Raw genomic sequence first — 25,831 nt, 5'->3', positions numbered from 1 at the left:
CGCGTAAGCTTCGCACTTTGGGGCACGCTGCTCGTAAGAAATGAGAGCGGATTGTGGTCAGTGATGACAGTCACGGCGGCGGCAAATACCCACGTCTCAAACTTTTTTAGTGCCCAGATTACCCCGAATGCCTCCCTTTCGATTGCAGCCCATCGCATTTGCGAGGGTGCAAATTTGTGACTGGCGAAGGCTATCGGCGTCTCAGTGCCGTTGTCAGAAAGCTGCGCCAAACAGGCACCAGCTGCTACTGCCGACGCGTCTGTGAAAAGCAGATACGGCTTCCGTGGGTCCGGAGTGGTCAGTGCAACCGCCTCGCATAGAGCTTTTTTCAGGGCTTTGAAGGCTCTGTCGGCGTCATCTGGCCATGGTATTTTATTCGGCACGCCCTTGCCCGTTAGGCGTGTTAGTGGCAGAGCGATTTCTGCAAAATTCGGAACATAGCTACGGTAGTAGCCGCATAGCCCTAGGCAGCTCCTCAATTCTTTCTTGGTCTTAGGGACTTGAATGCCTTCAATAGCCTCAATTTTCTCCTTGGCTGGGCCATGCTGGCCTGAACCGACAACATGCCCCAGGTAGCGGATTGAGGGCAGCGCTATTTGGCACTTTTCCCAGCTAGCATGCAGGCCCACCTCCTCCAAAGTGGAAAACACACGGTGCAGATGACGGATGTGCGATTCGAGCGATGGGCTGAACACGGCGATATCGTCTAGATAGGCGCAAGCGTATTCTTCCTGCCCGGCTAGTAACTGGTTCATGTTCCTTTGGAAGGTAGCCGCCGCGTTCTTAAGACCGAAAGGCATCACCCGCCAGGCAAATTGACCTAGGTGCGAGATGAAGGCGGTCGGAAGCTGAGAATCCTCAGCGAGCGGCACCTGCCAATAGCCGCGCCTGAGGTCAAGGAGGGTTATGAACCTCGCGGCTCCGACTCGCATGATCAGCTCCTGGGGGCAACCCATAGGAAATGCGTCCGTCTCGGTCACCGCATTCAGCGCTCGATAGTCTATGCAAAGACGTACCGACCCGCCCTTTTTTGGAACACACACGATCGGGTGTGCAAAAGGGCTTTTGCATGGGTAGATGAGGCCTTGTTCGAGGAGTTCATCAATCTGCCTCGTTACTTCGTCTTTTAAAGCCTCTGGGATCCTATAAGGGTGCCCTCGCTTTGGATTTGCCCCCTCCGCGAGTTTTATGCTGTGCTCGCCCACGCGTGCGATAGAGGGTTCATTCCGAAACAATGCCTGGTGCTGCTCGAACGTGGCGTGCACCAGCGCCGCGGCATCCCTGTCTAAGTGGCTTGTTCTATCAGGCTTAAGAACTACACAGTCCTCCAGGAGGTTCTGTGCGCGCGGGGTGTATTCGACTTCTCCGAAGTCGCAATCGTCATGAAATATGACGCTCACCGAACCCACCTTGCCGACGTAGGGGCGTAGCTTATTTGCATGTACTAGCATGCGGCGACCGTCACTCATCTGTACGTAGTACGAGTGCTCGCGGTACCTTTTTGTCACCACCCCCCGGCCCCAGCCACTTCGGGTACATTTTCCCTGGCCTCTTTTCGTCGAAGACGAGGACCGCCTCGCCTTCGCGAAAGATTTTCACCATTGCATGCTTGTTGTAGTGTGACGAGTACGCCTCCTGCTGTTTTCTAGTCGTTAGCTCTGCGGTGTCGGCCGCGATCTCGAGCTGTGCTTTCAGCTTCTTCAGGTACTCCGCCGGGGCGCTCGCCAGTTCCCCGGGTACTTCAATATCTCCCGCCCAGCTTTGCTTTAGGATACCTAGTGGTCCTACTGGGTCTCGGCCGTAAAGCATTCGGAAGGGCGACACGCCAGTGGTGTCGTGCGGCACCTCTCGATAGGCCCAAAGAAGAAAAGGGATGAACTTGTCCCAGTTTTTCGGTTCCTTTTCAATTACGTGTGAGAGCATGGTCTTAAAGACTCTGTTCCACCTCTCCACCGACCCATTGCTTTCCGGATGATTTGGGGCGGAAAAGCGTGGGGTACAGCCGAGCCTTCCAAGAAATTCCTTCGTAAGTGCGGCTGTAAAATTGGTGCCGCAGTCTGAGCACACTACCTCGGGAACACCCGTCCGGCTAAACACCGAAAGCAGCGCATCGCAGGTTGCCCTGGCGGACAAAGACCTAAGGCAGACTACTTCTGGCCAACGCGTGCACAGATCTATTATGCAAAGCGCGTATCTATGTCCTCGGCCAGACGATGGCTCGATCGGACCTATGACATCTATGTTCACTTTCTGGAAAGGAAACTTCGGGCGAGTGAGAGGCGTTATCGGTACCCGGTCAGTTCGCCGGCGGTCTGAACGCACTTGACAGCCATGGCAGCTGTCACAGTGATTGCGAATATCCGACTCCATGCCCGGCCAGTAGAAACTGTACTTGAGGCGAGCTTTAGTCTTGCGAAAGCCCAGGTGTCCCCCCCAATAGGACTCATGTGCTAGGCTTAGTGCGGCCTCGCGCCGTAATCTTGGCAGCACTAGCTGCTGTACCCCCTGGCCTAGCACCTGGTCTTTATGATACAAAACTCCGTCTACGACTGACATGCCCGCCTTTCCCTGCTTAGCGTTCTGCCAGGCCTCACGCAGTGTCTCGTCCTCACGCTGCTCAACCCGAAACCTCTGTGCTCCGCCAAGCTCAGCCGTGCTATCCGTCTGTGATTGCTCTCCTTCATTTCTGTCAAGGGTCTGCTCGGGCAGGATTTCGTCCTCGAACGTCAAAACTGACTCGGCACCCGCGTCTGGCCCTGATTCATCCGGTCTGTCTTCACCCGGCGGCGACAGAGTTCCAACCGCCTGCACGAGACCCTCGCTGTCCGATTTGCGCGTGTCGTGCAGCTGTTCCCATGCGTCTGCCGAGATCAGGCAATCGGCGTGCGTGAGCTTGTCGGTGAGCGCACACGTCACCGGTGTCGCATCATCCACATTTTCAATTAAGGAAGCACCACGATACAGCTTCAAAGGAACAACTGCCAGTTTCGCCTCTACCTTTTCTCCGAAGGCGGAGATGAGATCGATTGTCCCATGTGGGGATACAAACTCTTCAGGTACAAGGCTCTCGCGCACTACGGTGATATCTGCGCCGGTGTCCACAATGGCGCTGAAAACTGCCTCCCGACAGCTGATTTTAACGTCCCTGAGAGTTGGACGCGTGGTCTCCGAGGCATGGGTGGACACGCGTGCCGTTAACCTATCCTCGCGCGGCGGACGCTCTCGTTTGTCAGCTGGGTTCTCACGATCAAATGGGCAGTTCGCAACAACGTGCCGCCAGCTCCCGCATCGGAAACAGCCACCCGATCGCGATTCCTTTCTCTTTTCTCCTCCTGGCCTGACTGCAGCCCTTACGTCTCCTCGTTCTGCCCCAGGCTTCTGAGCAGGTGGGGCCTCAGACCTCGGTTTTGGCCGGTTATCAAAACCCTTAAAGCTGTCGGCTTTCCTCTGTGCGCTTCCCTTCCCGGCGGCTTCCTCGTACGTCTGCAGCAATGCGGCTATATCATCCGCGTTCAGCCATTTCTCACCCTCGCGCAGCTTGACATATTTCCGTGCTTCTTCTGATAGCCCCTCTTTGAGCTGGTCGGCGACCAGAAGCTTCAGAAGTCCGTCAAAAGTCGACACGCCCCGAGACTTTAAATAAAAATTTAAATAACTCTGGACGCGTGTGACAAAACCCTTCCAAGTCTCTTCGCGCCTCTTGGTGGCCCCTGAAAACCGCCTTTGGTACTCTGCGGCTGAAAGTTTTAACTCGTCTAGGACCACCGTCTTCAACTTATCGTAGTCTCTGTGCTGTTCTGCGGTGAACCGAGTCGATAAGTAAGTCACCCGCTCGGCCAGCACTGGGAACACAAGCTGCGCCCAGTGTTCCTTCGGAACGTTGTAAGCCCTGAGCGAGCATTCCACTGATTCAAACCAGACGGGCACTTCACCGTCTGCAGGCAATTTGGGAAACGCGCCGGCGAGCAGCTTAGCGTACTGTCTCAACCGTTCGTCTTCGGAAGGCGCAGCATTCTGGCTTCGAGCACGAATGATTTGCATTTCAAGCTCTAAGGCTTTTATCTTTTTTTCGTACAATTCCAGCTCTTTATCAATGTTTTGGCTACGCCGTGGCCTCGACACCTCATTGATGCCCTTGTCACCACCGTCCCTACTGTCACCACTGTCACTATCGCTGTTCATTGTGGATGCCTTGTCAGGGTTAAGATGCCCAAATCGGGTTATCATTAACTACGCCCACCGTAGTCAAACAGTGACCGCCAAGAAAAAGGAACCAGGGAACTCACTCGGAGCTGCTCGCAGTGTCCTCTTTTCGGGCAAGAATGGAGTCGACCTCTTGAGGTGCCGATTGAAGCCGCTAGCGGCTGCCGTTGCTCGGGGATGCCACTTGGCGTCCGCTGAAGGTCGTGTCCGCTTCAATTTCCCAATTGCCGCCGTTGCTCAGGGATGCCACCCTCTGTCCGCAGAAGGCCTTGTCTTCGGCGTTTCACGCCCGATGCTCCTCGCACCTTCGTACCCTTAGCCTGTCGTCCACTCGGTATCTCGCCTTGGATACCGAACTTCGTCCTCTCCTGGGGGCCGCTGCAGTGCACCAGTACTGTCGACTGCGCCAGTAAAGTTGTTGCCGGTGGTGTTGGTCCGGTGGTTTCCAGCAACTGGATGCACCGCTTGAAGGGCTTCTCGATGAAGTGACTTCCAGGCGAAGCGATTCACGGAGAAACGAAGAACTTTTATACAGGCTATTTACAGATGGGTACACGATTCAGTACGGTCAAACTATCCGCGGCCGGCCTAGCCGACCGCCTTCACAGAGGCGAGGGACACCACGTCCCAACAGTCGAACTGGCGCGCCTTGCACCAGCTCTCAACGGCCGCTACTCCCGCGCTCGGCCCAACCGAGCGCCTGACAGCTACGAGTAGCTAGAGCCAAAAGCCCTCGGGCGCGGGTCTCCTCGAGAGTCCACTACGATTTTCCCGCGCCCCTTTCCACACGCAAAAATAAACAGTGCTACAGCTTCCCGCCTGACATCAGTTTTAACGAATAAGAAAGCTCAGAACTGATGTCAGCGCCTTTTCCCTCACCCCGAAATTCCTCCCTACGTGGCTGCGCAATCCTCCGCCAAGTGGAGCGGAGGCGCGCCAGATGTGTGGGGCCAACGGACACTTTCAGCTCCTAACCGTGCTAGCCTAGTATACCGCCCGTCGCGTAACGCGACGAAACCGAGACCGTTCTCGCTTGTTTATGGCCGGCGGCTTCTCCCCCCCGGGAGGCAGGATTCCGGGAAGATGGGGGACAGGAGCCCAAGGTCGATGTCAGCAGAGAGCCCCGCCATCTGGAGTGGCAAGGGAAAACGCAAGAACGAACGGGGAGACCAACCGAAGAGCATGGGCGTTCGAGCCGCTCCTCCCCTTCCAACGGCACGCACTAAAACAAAACACACAAAACGAAACAAAACGGGGCGCGCAGCCTAGTCCACTCTCCTCTCGCGGAATGTTCGTAACACATGTACAAAAAGAGGCGGCAGCGTGCCGAACCCTACAAGAGACATCCCCATTGAAACGCCAGCTCCAGTAGCCACGCGAACATATGCAGGGCAATGCCGTCATCAGCTTTCGGGTAAACTCAAGCATAGGTGAAGGCGACCTTGGCGATGACCCGGAGGCGATGCCGCTACGTTACGCCCTCACGGCGCAGCTGGCAGGCGCGTATGCACAACACGTAGTTCTTTAAGAACAGCAGGCCGTCTCCGGCCTTCACGTGCATGCCTTCACGCACGAGCATCATCTGCACGGAGAGGCGCGTGGCAGGCTCGAGCCGGCCGCAGGTGTTGAGGACGGAGTCTGCTCCAAAGATAATTCCCCCCCCCCCCCCCACCTCCTCTTCCTGGAAACGCGCTTGTTATATGTATCGCCTTGGTTCTGCTCCCCTCGATGGCTCCACTACACAGGGTCGGGTTCACTGTGCCCCGAAGCTCCCCAGCCCTTCTGTCTTCACTAAGAAATAAAAAAAGAAATGCAGGATGTCTCGAAAACGGCTATCTGAAATCAAACATTTCGCTCACCGAAAGCAGAAAAAGCAAAGAAAGGAATGTCGGTAAAAGGCGAGGAGGGGAGGGGAGGGGGGGGGGGGGGGGGGAGCACGCGCCCCATAAACAACACCAGGGGTCGCGCGCGCGCCGCCGGTCGCCCGCGCGCGCACCGACCATCTGCCGCCGTCGCCCGCAAGACAGGCAATCCTTGTAGCCCGACTCTACACACGTAAGTAAAACAAAAAAAAAAAAGACATGGTGCAAAACCGAAGCGCCGGAGACAGGTGGCGCGCGCCCGGTCTCGAAACCATTTCTCTGCTCCTCCTTTCCTGAACCATCCCCGCCTTGCTTCCTTCCTTCCTTCTCGTCGGCATGCCTGCATCCATCGACAGGACGGCTGTTCCACCCGTCGCGACGTTCTTGACTCTTCTGTTTTTCCTCCGAGTCTTTCTTTCTTTCTTTCTTTCTTTCTTTCTTTCTTTTCAATGCTTCTACTATTCGTTCTCTTGCTCCTCTGTGACGCGGACAGAGCCAGCTTCCTCGACCTGAGCGCTCCTTTTCCTTACCTGGCCGTCGGACGTGCAAGTCGACTGCCGAGGATTCGTGTTTTGTCGGGGGGAAGACTTCAGTTCATGTCGTTTTGTTTCCGGCCGTCCGCGACCGCTCTGTATATTTCGCCAGGGGAGTTTCGAGCGTGCGCCGGAAAACGGCATTTACGCTTTCTCTCCTGAAAACCTTGCAGTGCGGCGGAAGGTCGCAATTTGGCGTCGGCCATTCTGCCGGCTTCTAATCTGCGAGAAAAGACGTTCCCGCGTGTGGAACTGCTTCATGATTGGCTAGTGTTCGCCGCTCGCGACCGATCACGATAGTCAGAGGCCGGTCAATCAGGGACCGCTTTAACATGAATTCAGTTCCCGGTTGGCTCACACCACCAGCTACAGCGTCCATACCACTGCACCGTTTTAGGCCGAACAGAGTGCATGGAGCGAAGTGGCTTGCCTGCCAATGGCCTGCTCCATCACTAGAGGCCTCTGTCGGAGCACCCGACGATCAGCGGCCCCCACATCGCCCCTATGGGACCCCTAGGTTGAGTGGTGCTGGCGAGTGCCATAGAGGGCGCTAGTGCACAGACTAGCATAACGCTAGCGTGTGTATCTTCGTTGGCTCTTTGCGTTTTTCAGGTTTACTTGATGAAGATCCTCCGGGGTCCCTGTGTATACCGGCGGCGATGTTCTTTCCTTTGCGCAACCACCGGAGAACAGCTGCTGCCTGCACTGCGTGTATGTGTTTTTTTTCTGCCCTCAACCACCTGGCACCTTTGAAGTATGCGGTTTATGTAGGTGCCGAGGGATGGTTGTAGGGCTTCCTAAGAATTCTCGTGCGTATAGATAAGTTGCGGCTTGGGGGGATTAAAATACAAGGTTGCGTTGGCGCACCTGGACGATAAAAATGTGCTGCGATTTTTCGCTGTGCCGTAGCCAAGGACGCGTAGCGTGTATTGCGTAATCGTCCAGCTTGTCATGCTCTTTGCTGAAACTCTATTGCGTCCCTACCAGCGACGTTTACCTGTTGCGTTCCGCATGTGTGCATGGCTCATGTGACAACGCACTTTTTATGCGAAGCATATTACTCGCACAACCTAGCTCTTCCTTGCTGCGCCGCGCACGGCCGCGTAGCTACCACTTGACCTTCATCGGCGCACCACGTGATATGACGTCACAACAGCTGTGAAAGCTGGGGCCTCGCGCGCTCGCTTGCGGACGCGCAGCCTCCGCCGGCAGCCTAGGAGATACTGACCGCTAGGAGATACTGACGTCACGCAAAAGGCGACGCACTCGTTGAGTCAGTTGAGCAGCGAGATGTCGGCCAGGCAGAGGGCGGCTCGCCAGACCGCAAAGCGCAAGTTACAAAGAGCCACGGGAACGGGAGAAGAACGAGAAGTACGGCTTGCCAAACGACGTGCACAGTATGCAGCTAGACGGCAGCGTTCGACAACCGATGCCGAGGTGAAGGATGAAGCTTCGAGTACTTCTACTCGGTTCGAGCGGCGAAATGCTACCAAACGGAAAATGCGTGCTGAAGAAACTCCTGAACAGCGGGAACAGCGCCTTGTAAAGGAGCGTGCTGACCGGAAGAAGCAACGTGAGAAACGAAAGGAGCAGCGCGCAGAAGAAATGGTTTTACTGCAGACTCAAGAATGTCTCACCGATGCCGACAATGCTTCGCATCCTAGGCTCAACCATAAGCTAAGCCAGGCCATTTTTTCACACTCGATACGTGCAGTCTGTACAGACGCGCAGACAGGTATATATCTGGTCTGTAGGAGTGCAAGAAATGAAATGGAAAGTGAAGACAGCGCATCCTCAACCAGAACTTTTATAAAGCTGTAACTCCCAGACCAGCGAGCCAGAGCCCAGTCTCATGGCGTAGACCTTCGCCACAGGGACTACAGAAAAGTCATCACATCGAAGCCCTTGCTTAAATGGCACAGAAAATAGAGGGCCTTGAACGGAGGATTCGCGGAGGTTGTCAAATGCTCGTGCAGATGAATTTAACAATTTTCTTGACCAAGGTTTACCGTTCAGGCTCTAGGCCCCGAGCAGTAAACAGTTCTCTGAGACTCCCCGAGCCGTTACTGCTTATATAGTGTCAGCCCTATGGTCCGGAATGGTTCTATGATTAAGTATAATATGGTCCGGGACAAGCCGGACCACAAGGCGCTGTCTCTCTCTCATCGCTCTTCGTGCCTATAACCTCAGCCTTTGAATACAGGTGTTTTCAAAACAGAACAAGCTGTAAGGCGCAACTGCGACACCACCGGATAGTTTCCTTTTTAGCGCGAAAGCGCTACTTCACTATAAAAAAGCTGAAAAACCCGAGGTATGTGCGAAGCCTCAACCTTTGACAAAGAGCCAGCGGTTGAGGACTTACGCAGTTGCTTTGTCAACGCGCGGAACCGTGCCCCCCCCCCCCCCCCCCCCCCCCCCTTCCTTCCCGCGCGCGGCTGCCGATTGCGGCTGGATGTTGCCTTTGAAGCGGTGTTGCCTACCTCAAGTGTTTTCGTACGTCTATACTCGGTTTGACTACTTTAAAACCCGACCATTGTTTATATTTCCTTCTCCTGTCCCATTGACAGTAGTGCTGCGTCCACATCCTCCATTCTTGTCGCAATCTATCGAAGGCTGTTCTGTGACATTTCAACGAACGCTTTCGCGAGGTCGCGCCACTGCGCGCTTATGTCGCACGCAGCACCCGTCTATTAGAGTTACTGTCTATCAACGTGCGTGCATCTGCGCCGCCCTTTGGCTCATCCTGCTGATAAGTAAAAAAAAAAAAAAACGAAGGAGGAGGAGAGAAACAGTGGCAGCGTATACCGTGCGGTCACCCCCTCTCTTCCGGACAGCGAACGACCGCGTTTCTAATCGACTGGGCCGGCCTCGGAGGGTCGCGCAGGCCCCGATGAACGCACGTGCGCCGCAGCCGCTGATTGTTCCTGGTGGGCACCGGGTGCCGCATTCATCCCCGTATAGGCAGCCTTCAACCATAGCACCGGTCACTTTATGGTGTTTACGGCAATGACCTACCCCGTGCACAAATTGCAATGGTGCCAACCCTCGGCGCCGCGAAGGTTCCTCTGAGTCCGAGCGAGCGATTTCTACAATTCCTTTCAGTATTATCCCGTTGTTCGCAACAACATGCCATCCTGAGATGAAAAGAGAAGATAGTTTGTGGGTTTAACGTCCCAAAGCGACTCAGGCTATGGGGGACGACGTAGTGAAGGGCTCCGGAAATTTCGACCACCTGGGGTTCTTTAACATGTACCGACATCGCACAGTACACACAGGCCTATAGAATTTCGCCTCCGGGATCGAAACTACGTCTTTGGGTCAGCAGTCGAGCGACCACTGAGGCACCGCGGCGGCTTAAAAGATGGGAAACGCTACCCACAACTTGAGGAGTAGGAGGCCTTGCTGTCAAGCTCAACCATAGAGGACCGAAGACAGCTGGTTCAGCGGACGTTGCAAACACCTATAGGGGCGCACGACTAAGGGCCCCTCCCAGTTCGGGGACGCAAAGCTCTTCACTGAGTAGTATGCTTACCATCACAACCGCAAAACAAACGACCTTCTTGAACGTAGTAAGGGTTACACAGCCCAGGAAGACCAAGATACAGAAGAGAGAGACGGACGAGCGCTATGACATGAGTGTAGCCCTTCCTATGGTTCATCATCAACTAGCCTAAACTGCTACCATAGTGATCTTCTGAAAGATCCCAGGCATTGTGCTTGAATGAGAGGGCATAGACAGAAAGATTCTCCAGCGGTGCTGTTGCAACGAAGCCAGCTGTGTCGCTTCCTGCGCCACAAATTAGAACTCAAACAAGGTTTGCGACATCACGAAGAGCGCGGGGCTGCTTGGCCTGCTTCTCAGCGTAACCTCCCGAGTTTTTACCCCTGAAATAATCTGGTGGATTTTAGTGCACGCGAACTTCCAAGGCCCGTATTTTTGCAAAGTTTCTTTGTTATATCTATTATTTTGCTCTTCTTTCGTTGGCATCTGTCGCCTGTGACGTCAGAACTGATAGATAGCTAGGAATGTTATTCCCTGGCAAATGTATTAAAGGCGGCACTAACCAATGACAAAGTGTGAAAAGAATATACCACCTGGAAAAAGAATCCCCACGAAATACGGTACCAGGGCCAACTCGGAGGCGTGTTGTGGATGGCCCAGAATGACATAAAATCACCAGTAAACTGAGCACAAATCCGTCCACTCGGCAAAAGTCTATTTGGGTACGTTGATGTTTGCCCGGCAGCAAAAACGCATCAACTGCTGAGAGAAATGTATTTAAAATATTTGCCGCCGCTTGGTTCATACTCGTGACGTCTACACCGAAATGGACTCCGTGATCACTGTTTTGAATTGAACGATGGTGCAGACTGGCCTCTGGGATCCGCGAAAAAATATATATCAACGCACCAGTTTACTTGCGAAATCGGCCGGTGATGGCGATACCTACATTTCGCTCTTTTCTAGCTTATAAATGCTCCGTTTTCAGTCAAGGTGGTGTATCTGTCGTTAGAATACGGTAATTTTTTTGCCGTATTCTTCTACTCTTCTTTGCAGACATGCGCAAATACAGTTGAACCTCATATAACGAAGTTGAAGGGGCCCTGCGACTACTTCGTTATAGCCGTAGCTTCGTTATAGCCCGTGTTGACCGAGCTTCCAAGGGGAATCGTTATTCCTTCTTTATATCTATTGCTGCTTTATAAACCGTTTCGTTATTACGAGATTCAACTGTATATCGTTATTGAAGCTTTTGTCTTTACAGCTACAAGGTGAAATTACAAATGCTAGAATTCGGATGCATCTGACTTATATGGCAGAGTGAAGAATTAAAATGTTGATTTCCTTTTGCAGCAAATAGTGAGCGGGGTGTAACAGATTGCCGCCCATGGGCTATTGCTGCCAACTGCTGTTTGACTTGTATATGGCTACAGGAGTTTATAACAGCGGGTTATACCTACTGCATCTCCACACCTCGCCCTCGAAGTCAAGTGTAACACCACTCGTCGCCCTTTGAACGGCTTCCCCGCTTGTCACTGCGAGGCGTTAGCTTATACACAGAGTTTTGAAGCACAGCAGGACAGCCGTACGGCGAATGCGGTAATGCGTTGCCGTTACTGCCGTTGCTGCCAGTGTTAGGTTTGCCTAGCCACATCTGCGGTACAGTCACAGTCACCGTGTATACAGTAGTACGGCCATGCTAAAGCTCTCTTATATAAGAGTGTATTCGCGCCCGACTTACGCGCGAACAAACACGGCACCCATAGGGTCGACGAGGGCCCTCTTCGCGAGAGGGGAGAGACAGAGACAGGCAGCTGCATTTACGCGTTCCCCGCCACCCGCTGAGAGGACGCTGTGCGGAAGAGAGAGGGGATGAAGGGGGGGGGGGGGGGGGGGCAGCGGACAGCCGAAAAATAGCAGCAGAGCAGGCAGAAAAAGAGCGCAAAACTCGCTCGAGAACTTGAACTCTCTCTCTCGGGGCAGCAGGAGAAAGGGAATCGCGGCCGCTGTAGCGAGAAAATGCGGCTGCAATGCCAAGGCGAGATAGCGCGAAGAAGATAGCGAGTGGTCGGACCGGCTTCGTTCGTGCACGCATTGGCGCTTGCCGTGGGTGCGTGTATGCGTGCGTGTGTTTGTTGCGCATTTCGGTACGGCGCTGGACGAGGACACCGTATGGATACCGTGTAGAAAGCGAAAGTTGCTTGCGGAACGAGAAAGCAAGAACACTAGGCTATCGTGGATACGAGATAGTTGTGCTGTGCGGAGTAATTACGAAACATCGGCGCGGGTGAGAGGTTGAAGGTCAGGGATAAGGCAACAATGTCTAAAGCTGCGTGATGCCGCACGCTTGAGCGAATAGCAGAGCGAGGGTAGGCGGGGGTGCGGCCTTTCGCGAAGAAGCAATGGGTTACGCGTCTCGGCTTGTAATAGCGAGGCAAGACTGAATGGTGGGCCTGTTGGTATGGCATGGCGGAGGGGATTTTTGCCTGCAAAAAAAAAAAAAAAAGGCGTACACACAGGGGAGAACAACACAGGACAAGGCCTGATTGGAAAAATACAAGAAAAGCTAATAGAAAATCTTGCGTAAGAGCCGAGTGGATGGATGAGTGTGCAAGCGATCGTGCACAAAAACGCCCACGCACTCTCGCGAGTACTTCCCAGAACTTGCGGCATTTGAAATGCTTTGAGTTGCTGATGACAGCCATAAAAACGAAAGAATCAGAGTAGCACTACAATTATCAAAATCGCTATGCCTCCTACCTGTACGTTGGACCTAAAGCAAGCTTCCTTAATAGCATGCGTCACGGTGATTTGCGTCGCCTTTGAAGTGGTAATTAACCAAGAAAACAAATTCTGCTGTTCGCGTTTCGATTGTCGTGCTTTGACTAATGACTCTAGCTCAGCAACACCGCTCGTTGTACTGCGTGTCTGCAGCTAAAGTTCAAAGCAGCGGAGAATGGCATGGAAGTGGTATTACGTAAGTTGTATGGCAGCTGACCATTGTGTAACCGGACAGGCTTTTTACACCTTGATTTCTATTTGCGCATAGGGCAATGACCTATGTGAAAATCGCGCAGTTCCTTATACACTTGATAAAACATAATATGGAAGTATATTTATTTATTTATTTACTTATTTACCCTCAGGGCCGTTAGGCGTTACAGAGGGGAGTGGGAATAACATGCAAGTACAAAAAACAAAACGTATATGACCACTAAATTCCAAATAAGGTTCATTACAGGAGTGATGAGTATAGTACATGTGCACTTAGCCCTACAGGAAAAAATACTCAGGGACATCAATACGCACAAAAAAAGAAACAAGGTGTTCTTTCGCTGCCGACATTATACGGGCGCCCGTGCAGTACTAATGCAAAAACACATGACATGTGGCTTCTGGGAGACGCCACACACAAGGCATTATAGCGTGTTTAGCCTCCAGCCAACTACGTAGACAATCGTGTGGAGACGCAGCGAAACGGCCCATTTTTCCTACAGAAAGTTCCCTCTGAGTCAGAACGTCTCGCACGTCTCCAAACAGTTCACGTCTCTCTTGCTCCCTCCCTTCCCACGGTCGAGCCTGGCAGAATCGAGTATACCGCCGAGGTGATGTCTTTCTCACGTGCAGCACGCCACGCAAGCGACGCTCGCCGCCGCAGAAAGACAGCAGCCGTATCTGCACCCACCGAGGAAATACAATGCGTGCGGAGAAACGAACACCGTGCATCATCGGTAAACGCCGAGTCATTCTTCTAACAGGGCAGAAAAAAAAAAGAGAAAGAAGAAAGTAACCGCACGGACACGAAGGCAAAGTGGATCGGCCAAACAGTGGAACTCCACTGAGGTGAAACGGGGCTAATACACTTTCGGTTAGTGTGTGCTTGAGCTGCGGCGCGGCTGTCGGCGTTGGCGCGTAGCCGTCAAAGTCTGCGGACGCAACAAGATTGATGGCGCACGCCTGTCAAGAGCTGGCGGCCCGGGCTAAAGCCTGCGCTGCTGTTGAGGTCCCCCTGCCGAGCGCTTTCGGAAGCTGCAAGGACCTCGCGGCCTCTTTCTTCTTCACAGAGTTCACTTGCTGGAGGCCCCCTTTCACCCATGACCCGAACATAACGCGGTAAACTGCCGCGTAAAATGTGAAGAGCTAGAACGTGACTCTGCCAATGCAGTCGTGGTCGTTGCGTCGTAACTATACCGTAGCGCATGCCGTCTTCTGGAAGTTCTGGATTCGGCAATTTCTGAAGAAACTCTGGGCGAAGTGTGGAGGTGGAGCAAATCTACTAACAAGCTAAAAGAAAACTTGACTTCCTTTGCTCCATGAGCGGTACTCGTTACATTCTTCAAGCAATTATACCAACTCCTGGGTTCCAGATATTCAGGTCTGGAGTCTAAACGGAGTCAGACAACTTGAGGAACGCAGTTTAGTGGGACACCTTGGCGTCCGTGCGTGGTTGCAGATTACTTGCAGCGACCTTTGTCTGCGCACGCGTACCACATTAGAATAAAAATAAAGCAGCACTAAAACTCACATTAACATTGCCATCAATAGTTCAGGCATTTTGAGTGGGCTGCTTATATTCGCAGCACTTCATAGCTACAGCGTCCCCATAGCCTGAGTCGTTTTGTGACGTTAAACCCACATAAAACAAAACAAAGAAACTTATATTATTGGACTACTTATATATTTGCGCGACTATATGGTGTATCACAAACCCGAACGGCCCTTTTTTTTTTTTCCAGCCATTGGAACCGGGGCAAAAACTGCCTGATGTATGCGGGTTCAGACCAAATAAGTAGCGATTAGGTGCAGAGCCGCAAGATGTAACTTATGAGCGCTCGCTTCCTTAAACGCGCCTCTAGCTCACTTGCGTTTCCTTTTAAATCGTCCCTTGGCATCGCGTGCGTCCACGCTTCGAAAAAGACCTCCCTTTCCACTCTTTAGACACGCCAGCGGAACAGAGCGGATTGCGCCAACAGTCCGAGAAACATCCGCGACTCGCCTGCGCGTTTTCCCTCGTTTCAAGCACGCAACGGCGGGTCCTCGGACTTTCTTAACGAGCGTAACTATAACACCGCGCTGCGTACCCTTGACTATACACGCGTCAACCTCTCATGCAACCAGATCCTTTTGTTCCGCAGCCTCGAGAGTCAGGAAGCAGGGAACATAAAGAACACGGTGGAATGGCCGAAGGAGAGGTACTCGCCCCAACAAGCCCGCGCAGCGTTGCCCTGGTTGCTAAGCGAGCGTGGCGCCTCTTGCTCAAAAATCGCGCGCCGAAAGGGTTAAGACTTCGAGTTGAGATAGCCATGCTAATGACCGCAACTGCGAAAGTGCACGCGTGCGTATACTGTTCGCACACCGCGTGAGCTGCATTAAGCCGGCGTCGTGAGGCAGGCGCGTGCACCGTGCATTTTCTGTAGTTCTGTGCAGCACTAGCCGAACTTAGAAACGTGTAGCGGCTCGGCTGGTTCTGCTACGAGCGACAGTATGTCTCCAGTCTTGCATGGACTTACTTACAGCGTTAAGTATACATCCTTAAAGATTAGCAGCCCTTAGTAGGAAACTATCTTGGAAGCTAGCACCGCGTCTTTGCAACAGAAACAAGACTGATATATTAAAAGCCAGGCGATACGCAGTACGTCGGATATGTGCGCCCCGTTCTGATCGGACAATTCACAGATATAACTTTACAGACGGAAACCGACATGTCGCCACTGATATGCATCTATTTCCCGCCACGAAAGTAACTAGTTCAGTAGTTGAACGAGTTTAATGGCCACAACAACATTATGGGCGTCAGTGAAGGGTAGACTAATTACGCCGTGTATTGGAGGGCTCCGGATCAATTTAGACCACCTGGAGTAAGTGGAATAACATATAGCACAGCACACGAACGTCTGTTGCATTCCGCCTCTACCAAAATGCGGTCGCCGCGATTCCGGATCGAGCGAACCCGCCGTGAATTTTCATCCAACAATAGGACGCACGCTCAAACAGCGTCAACTCTCGGCGCCCAAGCGATGACAGGCTGTCATCCACAAGGTACCCATCCGAGCTCCAATGTGCCGTTTCCATTCCACGACGTGAGCACCAGTTGTAATTTCCCTGTTAGGACCAAACTTGCGCAGAAAAGCACTCGTCGAGCCCTTGACGACACCGCCGCACCTTGCACAACGCTGCATGGAACTATACAGAGAAGGCCGGAGCTGCGCCAGCGGTTATCTCTCTTTTGTTCGAAGCAAAAAGCGTTCCAACTAGCGCTTCCGCTGGCTTACGCTAAAAGACGTCCGAGATGCCTCCGGAACGGCGGCCGAAGGGCGCATTGCTTCTCGCCGGTTCCAGGGGTGCTCCGTCTTAATGAGGCCTCGGTTGGGAGGAGACACGCTCCGAAGGTCGTGCTGATGGCGTTGTCCGCCAGCGAGAAGAGTCCGAGAGAGACAATGCGAGCGTGAAGGCTGAGACCGTTTCGTGCATCCGTGTGCCGCGCAATGCATTGCTGCAAAGCCCAAAGAAGAAGAAAAAGCGATGAGCTGGTGATTAGCCCGTCGTAACGCGGCCTTGCTTGGACACTCCAATGCGGGCGTGTAGGGGTGCGGGAGCCGGGGAAACTGAACAGAAAGCGAGAAGGATGGCGCGCAGTCGGGGTGCGCGCAAGAGGCGTATGATACGGAAAATTTACGCTACGAAATATGTGAACTAAAAGTAGTATTGCAAAAACAATGTCGGTAAACGGCAAGAGTAACTATGACTACAACAACAAGGCGCAAGAAGTTAAAAGAAAAAAAAAAGAGGTACAGAGGATAGGAAGTTGAGCCAGAAGTACAGATAATTATTTCCTGCACTTGGAGGGCCAGGATATTACGCTCAGCAACAGCCCAGTGTACCGACTGGTCCCACAGCCCGTAACTCCACGTGCAAAACAAAAAAAGTAAACAAGAAAGGACAATATTATGAACCGAAGTAAATATAAGATGCACGAGCAAGGAGAACTTAGCGAAAGGATGAAAGGAAAATAGGGGAGATGAATTGCGTGGCGGAAACGAAGACGCGAGAGAAAGCGTAGGTCTATCTTCCGTAAATGATGCGGCTTTAGGCCCGGACGCAATCTTTGCAAAGAAAGAACCGCGCTAAAACGAGGGCGCGGCTCTGAAAGAAGGTGAGCGCGAAGCGAGCAAGAGCAGCGATGCATCGCGCTCGCCCACGAGACAGGCAGCGGCTCGCAGAGAACGTGCGCGGGACACGCTTTGACTGAGAGCGCATGCATGGTCGATGCACGCAAGCCCGGATGCACGCCGGTGACTCGGGTTAAAGAAAAAGTGTGATGGCCCAAGCGGAGGCTGTTGCTGGTAGTCCGGTCGTGACGACGGCTACTCTTTCCACGGGTTACTGCTTACTTTGATGGCCGCCATTACAACGAAGAGAGAGGAGCTCGGCAAGACGGGCAGCACTATACGACACGGCGAACACGCGGCCGCCTCGCACGCACGGATATAGGCAGACAATTCAGAGCATGCACGCCATCCATAAGGTGCCGTGCATCGAGTCTTGTATGGGGGTCGCGTGTGTGGGAACACTGGCGTCTATGCCGTCAGGAATGTGAGAATAGCTCCGTGGGCGACGAGTTCCTGCCGCCATGTTGGGTTTAGTGAGCGATAGGGAGAGAGAGATTGTCATCAGCGTGAGCCCCATTGGCTGTGGGTATACTCTCCTGACGGGCAAGCAAACGAAGTTTCCGGAAGTCTTATTTACCTAATGCTGCACGTGGAATCGGCAGTAAGTGGGTCCTCAAGTGGGCCTTTTCGGACATTCCTTGTAAGTAGTAGTAGTAGTAGTAGTAGTAGTAGTAGTAGTAGTAGTAGTAGTACAGTTGAACACCATTATAACCAAGTTGAAGGTGCCGGCGATTACTTCCTTATAGCCGTAGCTTCGTTATAGCCCGTATTGACCAATCTTCCAGGGGGAATCGTCATTCCTTCGTTATATCCATCATTTCGTTAAAAACTGTTTCGTTATAGCTAGTTTCCCAGTAGCAAACTGATTTCTACAGGGTGTTCTACGTGATGTCTACGGTGGTGACTGTAGTCCGTCTTATAGGAAAGTCTCGAGACAGCTGAAACTCGTGAAGCAGCGTGAAAAATGAAAAATATGGACCAGCAACTCAAAGGCACGTGGTGCGTGAGCATGCGGTTGCTATGGGAGACCAGCAGGGATGGGATGTATACCTTGGCAGAAACTGCGCTGAGCGGTTCGTTGGTTACCAAGAAAGCGAGACCCGGCTAATACGCTCCGTCTCCATACACGCATGTGGCCAGCGGCTGCACGCAAATGTGACCAGCGATCCTTCCCCCGAGCCTATAGTACACACACGCACTTGCAAAACTCTGCCATGTATAATCGAGCGCGGCATGATCAGCCAAGCGGCAGTAATGAATTTCCTGCCTGCCCCGGCACAAGTGTTACCGGCTCCACCGAGCGTTTCGGTGCTGGGCGCCGGCGACTCCCGGAGTGTGTTAGCGATGAGGCTACGGGAAGGAAGCTGAGGATGCGCAGGAAGTGGCGTGTGATGCGCCGCTGCTCCGAGAAGAAGGCACGTCGGTCGCCCTTGGCTGGTCTCGAAGTTAAGGCAGCCTCTTAGTTGTGGCGGGCATGCGAGCGTAAAGCGTGGAAGAACGTTCACCTATGCCGCGACGTCCTGCTCGCTTCTCAGCCAGAATTTTACTACCTAATGTCGGACCGGCCATCGCTGACCATATGTGCATGGCATGTGGGCCAATGAAGGCTTGTTCTGAATTAAAAAGCGCCAGACAGATGAAATTAGGGTGCCATCCTGGCTCAGTCCCTTGCACGTGTTGCCTGAAAATATGAACACATAGGCGAAACGCAAGAGGCGCCCGTGTGCTGTGCGATGTCAGTGCACGTTAAAGATCCCCAGGTGGTCGAAATTATTCCGGAGACCTCCACTACGTCATCACTTTCTCTCTTTCTTCTTTCACTCCTACCTTCCTCCCTCCCTTACGGCGCGGTTCAGGTGTCCGCCGAAATATGCGAGACAGATACTGCGCCATTTCCTTTCTTCAAAAAACAATTAACCAATTTACCAGTAGTTTACAGAATAGCTGGTATGGTGGTTCAGTCCAACTGAATATTGTGTGCGGAATAACGAATTGAACGTGCCTTCATTACTTGCAGCGTTAAAAAACCACTAGGCCTTTTGCAAATCTCCTCATTCCATCTCATGAGATGCATCTTCTTTTTTTTTTCTCCTGAATTACATCTCATATGGCCGTAGCCCGTCAATAACTAGGCTCGAACGGACGCGTAAAAAATTCAGTACACATTTCGAATTCATTGACCACATGATGTACTTTTTGACACCAGTGTATATACTTTACATGTGAGCATTAGTGAAAGAGTGAGCGGAGTGAGTGAGTGAGCGGAGTGAGTGAGTGAGTGTCAGTGAAGTGAGTGAGTGAGTGAGTGAGTGAGTGAGTGAGTGAGTGAGTGAGTGAGTGAGTGAGTGAGTGAGTGAGTGAGTGTGAGTGAGTGAGCGAGCGAGCGAGCGAGCGAGCGTGAATACGTGCATGCTTGTGCGAGCGTTGACATCTTACGCTTCACTGTGTAAAACTCGCGATGCTTTGCCAGCCCCCTATCGCCTCTCTTCTTGCTCGGTTTCGCTTGCAATCTGACAGGACTCCGTGCCTTCACGCCAGCAGAGATGAAACAAAACCAGAGAGACATTTCTGGGCTCGCCGTCATTTGGCAGCCATGAATCAGCAGCTGGGGAACCGACGTTTCCTCCGAGGACATCGTACGCGCGGAATGCAGCGGATGACGAGCAAGCGCATGCCTGCGCCCGTAATGTCCTCCGGGCCGCGCGAGCGTGCTGGTATCGTATGTCACAAGATGGCGCCCGTTTTTTTTTTCTTCCCAGCAATGCACAACAGGCCCGTGCAGGGGGGGGGGGGGGGGGGGGGGGGGGGGTGTCAGCATCAGCGAATAGCTCCTCTGGGAACGCTCCCTGCTGAATGCACATGAGCCAAACAGTACAGCTGGTCCTGTCGGTCTTTCTCAGACCCTTTCTTTGGAAGGCGTTGCTATCTACGCTGCCGACAATTTCAAGAAGAACCGCTCTGAAGTGTTCTCACAATGAGTCATTCGATTAATATAAGAAGGGAGGCCAGCTAGCGCTTTATCGCGTAACAAGGCGTTTACTGTGAACGAGGACGGGTCACGCAAGGGGGCGTTGTCCGCACAAAAGAGACGCCGCTGCGAATGTTTTTTTTTTTTTTTTGTTTTTAAAGCCCGTTTATTTTCTTCGCATGTAGATAGCTGACGCAGCTTTCGGGCACAGAGAAAAGAAATGGCGTTCGCGTGGGTCTGAGCCTCATTACTCGCTGCAAGAATGGCAGGCTTTGAGAGAGAACAGTATCGCCTAAATTGAACTGAGGGAGAAGCTTCCACAATTTTTTATTGCGTGATCATCAGTTTTTGTTATAATACGGTAAATATATGGCGAGTTGAAGGCGGTCGGGAAATTTTCATTTTCATAATAAAGAAAGCGTATCGTCCGATATGCAAGTCTCTCACAGGCTGCACGTTCTACTGTGTGTGATGTCATTCCTGTGCGGAACCTCAATGTACTTATTCGCAGAGAGAGAGAAAGTTTATTTGTCCAACAGAATAGACCGCGCTTAAAGCCCGCCTAAATACTTTTTACGCGTCTATAGGCCTCAGAACACCTCCCCCGGTACACGCATGAAACTTATTGTGCACCAAAAATGCGGCGATTTAAATTGCCTCAAATGTTCGCAACCATAACTAAGGAGGCATAACCACACACTGAGAACAGAGAAGAATTTTGTTCCTAGGGGCTCACTGCCGCCCACTCTGTCGGTAAAACTCGAATGCTGCCATTCGAGATCACCTCCATCGACATATCAGCATGCGGGGAATAGAGCAGAACCTGTAGACAGTCTATAGACTTCTTATAGACTCTATTGCCTTCCTATAGATATTTCTTTTTCTCTATTCATATTGTTTAGATGAAAGTCTACTAATAGTGTATGGACATAAATCAGTAGATTGTCTATAGACTCTCTATAGCATTTGTATTGTCTATATACTACTCTATTGGATTTGTCTATAGACAGAAGTCTATAGACAGTCTATAAACTGTCTAAAAATTTTCGTAAGGGTATGTACACGAACACGTACGGAGGACATGTTCTGCAAAACGGTGTGTACAGGTGCCGTCAAAAGTAAATGGAAGGCAATATTAACGAAAAAATTTAATCATTGCCCGCTCAATTCATGCAAGCTTGAATATATATGTGCAGACTAATTGCGATTGTGCGAATTGCACTGTGCAGCAACAAACATGAACCATGATGCTTTAGATTTAAAGCAATTAATTTTTTTTTGACAAAGTCGCCTTCCATTTACTTTTGACGGCGATGGTACATCTGTTCCTACCAAAAAACAACGAAGCGGTGCCAAACCATTCAACAGTGACAGCGACGAAGAGTACCCAGAAGGGGGCGATGGCAGCGGGTGCCGCGCTATTTTTAATCCCGTGTAGTCTCTGGGGTCGGCCGTGGCCAGGCGGAGAGAGGAAAGGAGAAAACGCGACCAGCTGTTTCGAGCAGGGGGATGGACGCTGCGCGGGACGACGAAGACCCCGCGGAGCTTTGCGACGAGCCCAGCAGTGCACAGTCGCCGGCTGCCGGCGCGCGTGGCTGGCTGGCTGCCGCTTTCGGAAGCCCTCAAGCAGTCGCTCGCTTCCATCTGTCCTTCTGGCATGAGGCTCGTGAGTCGCCCATGAAGGGGAAAAAGAAAGAAGGATGACGGGAGCCACCCGGAGAGCTGGAGATGGCGCTCGGCAAGGAATGAATCTCGGCGCGAAGGAAGAATGCGCCAGTCAGTCGTGCGTGTTACGCAACAACTGCAGCCGTTGCTGGGGCCCGTGTATACGTGTATCTGTGCGCGAGAGTGTACAAGGAGTAGCGTCAGGAGATGCCTCTCTAAGCTTTGTGTGTATATATATAAACACGATGGTCGGAAGATAAATCATGTACGCGTCCACAGCGGCGTGCGCCTCAATAGCTGGTTCTTGAGCTGCCGTGGACTGCCATGATAAAGTTGGTCGGGGTACGCGATGCGGCTTATATACGAGACCTTCTCGTTCGGGAAGGAGCGCTTTTCCTTTTGTTGAGTGATGTCACATTGTTCCACGAAATGATTTGTGAGCCAAGGAGTAGAAGTGAGTGTATATATAGACAAAGCTGCTGGAGACCAACTTAGATACCCGACTATTTCGGTGCAACGGATCCATAGACAACGAGCAAACTTCCCCTAATTATACGCCACATCTGGCATCCTGTAGTTACTTTTGTGCTGTGTAAGCATGCGCACGCAGACGCTATGCTTCGAAGTACACATGTGCTGGCCTGTGATCATGTGAAGTGAACCCAGCTACTTTTCACTATCAGCAGGCATCGCCGAATAGTGCGGCGAAAGAAGCGATCCGCCGCTGAACCCTGTATGGGTCCTCGCCGGCCCCATAATGGCCTCGCAGATTAGAGGCCAAATGAGCAGGCCGGCCGGCACCTATACCGATGAGCGCTGCCGAACTGCCATCGGATGCTCGTTTCACACCACGCTGGGGGCGTTATAAGGCGCGTCAGAGGAAGAAAGAAACGACGAAGAGTTTTAAGCGGAGGCCGAACTCGCACGTCTATGGTCGCACCGTGCGACCTCTAGCTGCTGCTCGCCTCGTGCACGCGTCACTTAACCCGTTAACGACCGCGCACGGCCGCCGTAGGCGCCGGCGTATACGTGACGTCGCAATTCAAGAAAACGGTGCACTTGCGTGACGTGCCTTTCTCCTTTCCTCTCTTTCTTTCGGTCTATGTTTTTCTCTTTCCTTTGGCCTCTACGGCTGGCAATCAACAATGTGGCGTGCCACTGAGAAGCAACGCGCAAAGGAAACACGCAACGTAATAAGAGAGAACTCGGCGATGCCCATGAGCAGCGTCTCAACTGCCCCGCAAAGATAGTGTTGGCGGCCATTCATCGGGCAGATTCACGAGACTCCATGCAAACAAGCTGAGAACGACACCATGTCGTGCTGTCAGGAAAACAGAAGTTCTCGGTTTATTTTCTCTCGTAAGTTATTCCGCCCGGGCCATTCGTGTCCGCTATAGCCGCAGCCTTGCTCTTGGCGGTAAGCAACAGCTACCGCGGTCGCTGTGTAACGCACGGCAGGCCAAACAAATGATAGCGAACTTAAAAGGACTTCCTTCATTCGGGGCAAGCTTCAGAGCCGCACAAAAGACGGAACGAAGGGAGTAAAAACACCAAAGTGCACAAAAAGCTACAGATATATGTAGGAAGATGATGCATGGGTAAACCATCAAGCCAGGGGAGAGACGACGTGCAAGCAGTACTCATAAACAACACTGAAAGAAAAAAGAAGGGTAAAAATGTTCCACTGTGGATCCTCGCTTGGTGCACCTAGGTGTGCCCTTGTATACCCTTTATTTTTCAAAGCGTAGTCATGCCAGCATCGACCGCGCGAATGTGCGCTAACTTGGCGAGTCTGCGAAAGCGTCGTGTCCAACGCTTATTACTCCAGATGCGATAAGTGCACCAGACTATCACGGGAACAATGCAGATGACGTCGCCAAACTGCCTCCCCTGTTCTGACTCCTATCTGATCGTCTTCACTGAGCCATGATGAGGGTCACGATAGACTCCAAGGTTGAATGTCCGCTAATGGGACAGTCCCAAGTAAGAGACGCCGGCACCTCTGGGGGAGTGGGGCCGAGAGAGGGGGACAACGAAGCAGTTTGACTACTCGGCACAACCACTGAATCGAGACATCCGAAAAAAATAAAAAAAATAAAGAAGCAACGAGTCGCGAGACGTTCACGTGTGCTCATAGACACACAATGGACCCGCTGTTGCTTTCTCCCAGGAGATGAACCTCGTCAACTCTCGGTCGCGTCACGACGCCGTGTGTTCCCGGGACAACACAAAGGACTTCGGCGGGCACGGGGCACGAGGCAGGGAGGGCGGGCCCAACGCCGATGCTGCGTGACCCCTGTCACCCACATGTTCTTTCGGCTGGACGACGACAATGCGTTCAGTGGAAGACAAAGAAAAAGAACAAACAGAAAAGCGAGCCTTGCTTTTACCTCCGGCCGCGGTGGGCATCTCCACCGAGAGGCTCTCGTGTACACACGGGGAAGCTATAGCGACACGCATGACCGGCGCGTGTACACTGAGTGCCGTGCGAAGAACACGGTGTATCCGTTTCGTCCTGCAAGGAATGCCGCACGCTGCATGCATGCACGCTGCCTCGGCGTGCGCCGTGTACGTGAATGAAAGTAGGCACCGCGAGCCTATGCGGCATTCGCGGGTCCTTTGTCGCGGACCAAATGGCTGATGAAGGAGAGGGAAAAGGCATGGACAAGGCGGGAGAACAAGCATATAGACAAGTCCGTCCTTGCGGACAAAGAATCGTGCTTCTCAGTGCACGGGAGTTTTTCGCAAGGTTGACGCGGTTCTTAGGCGGTTAAGGGTCCGAGATTGAATTGTAGAGATTGAGGTCAAGTTGGCCCCGATTGAAGGCAATCTTCTGAGCTCACACCACGCCGCGCTGTTCTTTTGTGTGCGCGCGCGTGTTGCGCAACTGGGTACATTGAAAGAGAAGGGCAGACGTCAGCTCTATAAAGCACATCATTTCTAGGCAGACCAGTCCTTGTTCCATGGGGCTAAGAGGTATGTTTGCAGCTTCATTGCCGACAAAAGGATATGCAGAAACTTGCACCCATTAGTGTGCAGCACTGCAGAGGATCACAATTCCAGATCATTGCTGTTACACAGGGCAAAATTAAGACGGAGTCTTCAGTAACACAAGGAACATAAGCAAGTACGCATACGGTCAAGCCCTAGCTCAGGACCTAGTCAGTCAGACCAAGTTGTAGTGCTCTTTTGGAGTCTTTTTTTCCTCCACAAAAACCTCGATTTCCATCATGAGGTGGCCTCACAGGCGGTACACATCTACGTATAGGGCGGTCAAGGTATTTTAAATGCCATAAAAGAACAGCAAAAAAAAAACAAAGATATTGCCAAGCACCGGAATTTGATATTGCAGCAACATACAGGGGAAGGTAGCTGGTATTGAAGTTTTGGTATGATTTATTGAAGTACACTATAGCTGTACCATATTTTTTTTTTTTACATTTTATGGTCACTCGGCGGCTAGGAATCCAGGGTGATACTCAGCAACGAAATTTGCATATCTACACATTTTCAAGTCAATGCTTCTGACAGTTTTGACTGGCATGACAAATTTCATACTGTTCCAGCAAGTACAAGCTGGAAGAAGCCCCTTGTGCATAATAAGAGTATACCTTCATTGCCATCATTAATGTGGTTCACAATGGCCAAGTTATCCCCTCACGCCAAGTGACTGCAACCAGACTGATATTGACTGCAATGTCTGTTTATCTTGATGTGCGCAGCACGCGAGCCAGTGCCCCCTGGAGCCAGTCTACTGTGAGAACAAGTGCGGCGTCAAGGTGTCACGGCGGCTGCTACAGGAGCACCGCACCAATGACTGCACCAAGCGGCTCGTGCCCTGCCCCTACTGCCGAAAGGAGTTCGTCTTCGACACACTCAAGGTTGGTTTCGTGCATCAATACGTGAATGGAACGTAAGCGACATCATGA

At 52.2% G+C, this 25,831-nt stretch overlaps 2 protein-coding genes across 4 annotated transcripts in view; one reads left to right on the top strand and one right to left on the bottom strand.

Annotated features, from left to right (window-relative positions):
• LOC149364319 (TNF receptor-associated factor 4-like) overlaps positions 1-25,831 on the top strand; it is a 67,158-nt gene that overhangs the window by 37,820 nt on the left and 3,507 nt on the right. For all 3 annotated transcript variants that reach the window (XM_089574259.1, XM_089574260.1, XM_089574258.1), the window contains exon 2: positions 25,625-25,783. In XM_089574259.1, the coding sequence (XP_089430385.1) occupies positions 25,625-25,783 (159 nt within the window). The remainder of the gene's footprint in view (positions 1-25,624; positions 25,784-25,831) is intronic.
• LOC149364320 (uncharacterized) lies at positions 1,462-4,214 on the bottom strand. Its single transcript, XM_089567509.1, has one exon. It carries the CDS (start codon positions 4,180-4,182, stop codon positions 1,462-1,464), a length of 2,721 nt encoding a protein of 906 aa, XP_089423635.1. The 5' UTR covers positions 4,183-4,214.

This window comes from Amblyomma mixtum, chromosome 2 (genome assembly GCF_055824585.1).
Source record: "Amblyomma mixtum isolate Tamu chromosome 2, ASM5582458v1, whole genome shotgun sequence".
NCBI lineage: Eukaryota > Metazoa > Arthropoda > Arachnida > Ixodida > Ixodidae > Amblyomma > Amblyomma mixtum.
This window is presented reverse-complemented; position numbering and strand designations above follow the sequence as displayed.

Excerpts from the sequence above, each read along its gene's own strand:
- LOC149364320 (XM_089567509.1), bottom strand. The coding sequence starts at position 4,182 with ATGAACAGCGATAGTGACAGTGGTGACAGTAGGGACGGTGGTGACAAG.